Source organism: Ursus maritimus, assembly GCF_017311325.1.
Source record: "Ursus maritimus isolate PB19 chromosome X unlocalized genomic scaffold, ASM1731132v1 scaffold_X1, whole genome shotgun sequence".
Lineage (NCBI taxonomy): Eukaryota > Metazoa > Chordata > Mammalia > Carnivora > Ursidae > Ursus > Ursus maritimus.
Window position 1 is genome coordinate 99,389,452 of NW_024423319.1, and position 3,946 is coordinate 99,393,397.

The window sequence follows — 3,946 nt, forward strand, 5'->3', positions numbered from 1 at the left end:
CCCCCCCCCCCCCCGTCATGAAGGACACTGGACTTAGCCTTTCATGGGTCTGCCTCTGAATGATAATTTTTATGGTCCTAAGCAGCTGGACTATGTCATCCTCCAAGTGTCTGTATCAGGGTACCAAGGGGGCAGGGAAAAAACACTAGGGACTGCCAGCAGGAGCACTGTCTGTTAACAGTTTGCAGAGACCCTAGGGACCTCCTAATCAAGCCCCTCTGCCCTTCACCCTTACTCCACCCTGTGTGCAGATTAGGTAGCCTAGTTCCAGATTACTTTACTCCACAGAAATGGCCAGTGAGTCATGGGGCATGGGCCTCCTGGCCCCCGTGGAATGTCTGCTGCACCATACTTTCAGGTTGTCTTTTAGGTGCTGGACACTGCCCCACAGAGTCCAACCAAATCATTAGAGAACATCTCCATGGACCACCTAGCACCTTTTCTTGAGTTTGTCCCATTACGAGAGTCGTCTTTGACCACAATCCCTCCAAAAGGGTCACAAGCGGGCACGAAGTTTCCAGGCAGCTTGAGTTGTTTTTATAATGCTCCCTCCACACCTTTTTTTCCCCCTAACACCAGAAGTCTCGGGTTATGTCCCTGCCTGCTGCCTAACATTTTTTGAAAGGGTATAGAGCAATATTTAATAGGATAATATTTCATTCAGAACTCACATTTCAAGACCTAGAGCCTTCAGCTCATCCCAGAGATGATTGTAGGTCACCTTTTGCTTATATCATTGTTTTCCAAACTTGCCTGTGCATAGAAGGGGGGGACACTCCTTCGAAGTCTTACCAGGCTCCTCCCTGGAGGTTCTGATTTGGTAGCTCTGGTCCAGGGTCTGCAGATCTCCATTTGTATTAGTGCCCAAGGCGGTTCTTAAGATCATTTAGAAAACAATGTTTTCTTGCTCCTTCAGCCAGTGTTCTCAAACATCTCCCATGGGCCTTGTTCTGTTGGAATACAAAAGAAAGGCAGGGGCTCAGCTTCCAGAACTTTACATTCCACTAGTTTCTCTCTTTCCCTCCACCCTGCTTGGCATACTTTGGTCACACACATGCATCTCCCTTATTCTATCTGCTCCTCTGAATCCTCTCTCACTGTGAATTTAATTGGCTAAACTGAGTGTGTTTTAAACACAAATGCACCTGCTAGTGTGTGGCCTTTCTTTGATGTTTATCCTTTTGTTGTGTATCCTCTGATCTTTATGTGTAAATATATATATTTTTATTGTGGAGTCCATCTCTAGTAGTTCACAAGATGACGTTTTAAGGAGCCATGAATCCAAACCTAGAGGAGCTTCAAATTCCTGGTGGATATTGATGCCAGCCTCCTCTTCCCCTCATCAATGGAATTCAAACAATAAAATGGGGTCTCAAGTCTGGATAATGAGTGTTCGGTAGTAGGGGGTTGTTAATGTGTGGAGCGGGGTAATCAGAAATGGAATATGGGGCACAGATGTGGCCTAATTTCAGTCTCCTTTTATCAGACCTATTTGCCTATGATAGGAATGACTTGCCTGTTACTATTTCTTAAAGAACGGAGGCTGGTCCTGCTACTCTGTTGGTCACCATGGTGTTTCTGAAATACTTTACTGCTGGATTCTGTAGGAAAGGGAAGGAAAACGATTGCCGTCATCACTGACATCCCTTAAACAGCACAGTAAATTGGTAATTATTTAAATACAAGTTAAAGAACTTTACAGTATTATTACTGTCATGCAGGATCAGAGAACTTTTAAAAGCAACCTCCTCTTACCACCATCTTTATAAAACGTACAGGCATATTATCTTTTCCACATTGTATTTCATTCACGTTTACCAGCGTTATCACATAATACTGCAAGAAGATCAAGCATTCCCTGTTTGAAAAGTTACTTTCGAACCATGTTGAAATTGATGATGTTTGCATGTTTACTTTTTAACGCCTGTAAGACAATGCTATCAAAGACCCCTTTCTTTAGTACTTTTAAAAGATGCTTTTACAATATTCATTAAAATCAGTTTTTTAAAAAATCTTCCCCAATACAGAAATCATGGTACAATGAGCTAAAGGGCCAGTGTTATCTCTTAAATTACTTATGGGACTCAAGACTAACATCAGCCTGTTGGCAAACAATTAGAATGAGACTCATGAGTCACTGTGGCTATGCAGTTGACCCCCGTCAGCTGGGTAATCATGGTATTAGTGGGAAATTCAAGGGAGGATGGTGAAATATTTGTCATCTGGCAAAACCTGTAGTCATTCTACAATGGCCTATTTCCCATAGGTAAAAGGTCAAGTGCTCACTTCTTGAAATAATCTTAATATCTTCCCATTTGTACAGTGAACTGGAGCCATAATTCATGAAATGATATTCTACTGTCACAGTGAATACATGTGCATGTGCTGGCTCAGGGCCAACAGTTCTTACATGTGAGGTTACAAACACTGACTATAAAATAACTAGATGATATTTCATTCTCAGAAGCACTGCTTTTGAAAACTTAGCACTGGTTTGGCATTTTCTCCTTGTTCTAGAAAGCCCTTTTAAGTAGGAAGCTTGAACTCTTGTTTAATGTGGGAAGGGGCAGAAATGGATATATGTAAATGAGCTAAGGATGCCAAGTGAGCTTTTCACAATAAAGAGACTCTTCTCCCTTTTTCTCCTCCAGACCTGCCAGGCCTTCAGTGTGTGAAGTACATTCAGGGACTTCAGTGGGGAACTCAGCAGATCCTCAGCGACCACATCAGGATGACACACAGGCGGTACCAAGCCAGATTCGCCGAACTGAATAGTGCCCTCTTCCTGCTGAGATTCATCAATGCCAATGTCATCGTGGAACTGTTCTTCAGGCCCATCATTGGTTCAGTCAGCATGGATGATATGATGCTGGAGATGCTCTGTGCGAAGTTATGAAGGCGTAGGGGTCACACAGGTGCAGTTTGCTATGTAAGAATAAGGAGCCAGAGGCAGAAGAGTGTAAAAAAAAAATGACCAATAAACTTTCTTATTTTTATATGCATATTTTTGTATTCAATTAAAGAAAAACTTTAGTTGTAGACAATTAGCAAATCCTCTGATCCACACTGTTTCACGGTGGAGAAACACATGTGCCAACAGGTAACACATCTCTGTACATCTCCAAGGAAAGAACAGACTACTGCTCTAATAAGCTATTATCATACCTTTAGTGACTCTCTCCACTGAACCTGCTAAAATCACATTTATAATATCAAATTATAATAAACATTACAATGTTGACCATAAACTTGATGGTAAAAACATTTCGGAGTTTAAGCAAGGCTTCAAAAAATATCAAAAACCTAGCCAACATAAACAGAAATTAAGTTATCTTTGTAGGTGGCATCACGACATTTAATATTGTTGCATGCCAGGATTGGCGAGGGTTGACTCGGCTCTACCTTCACTCCCACTTCCATTGGCTGGGTGGAAGACTGTCCTTGGACCAACTGGAGTTAAGTGGCCATCTGTGATCATAGAAACACCTGAAAGTGAAGTCAGATTTTCCAGAAATTTAGTCCGAGACTTTATACAATAAATAAAGTTCAACAAGAAACTTATATTCTATAAAGGGGCACTGTAGTTGTAGAAAGCTCAACATTGTTATAAACCCCTAATAGTATCTCACCCTTAAGATACATATGTAACTATCACATTGAAGAAGCATCACATAAAATCATAAAGTGACTTATTGTTGACTCTTGCTGCCCCAGTACATGTAATCTGTAGAACCAGTTCTTCCTTTTCCCTGGATAAAGCTTAGGGCACTAAATGCTTATTTACTTATAGGTAATAAATTGCCCATTAGTGATTAATACATCTAAGCCCAGGGTACTAACCCAATGCAGGCAGTCTTAAACTTATGTGCAGACCCCTTTGGCAGCGTGGTGAATGTCTGGACATCTCAGAACCAGGCTTTCAGAATAATGCAGCAAATAAAATTCT

At 41.4% G+C, this 3,946-nt stretch overlaps 1 protein-coding gene across 1 annotated transcript in view; it reads left to right on the plus strand.

Moving 5' to 3' along the window:
- The window catches only part of NR0B1 (nuclear receptor subfamily 0 group B member 1), a 5,948-nt gene extending 2,952 nt beyond the window's left edge, over positions 1-2,996 (plus strand). Inside the window, exon 2 of the mRNA XM_040626193.1 lies at positions 2,652-2,996. Within this exon, the coding sequence (XP_040482127.1) occupies positions 2,652-2,896 (245 nt within the window). The 3' untranslated portion in view covers positions 2,897-2,996. The remainder of the gene's footprint in view (positions 1-2,651) is intronic.
- Positions 2,997-3,946: the final 950 nt, after the last annotated feature.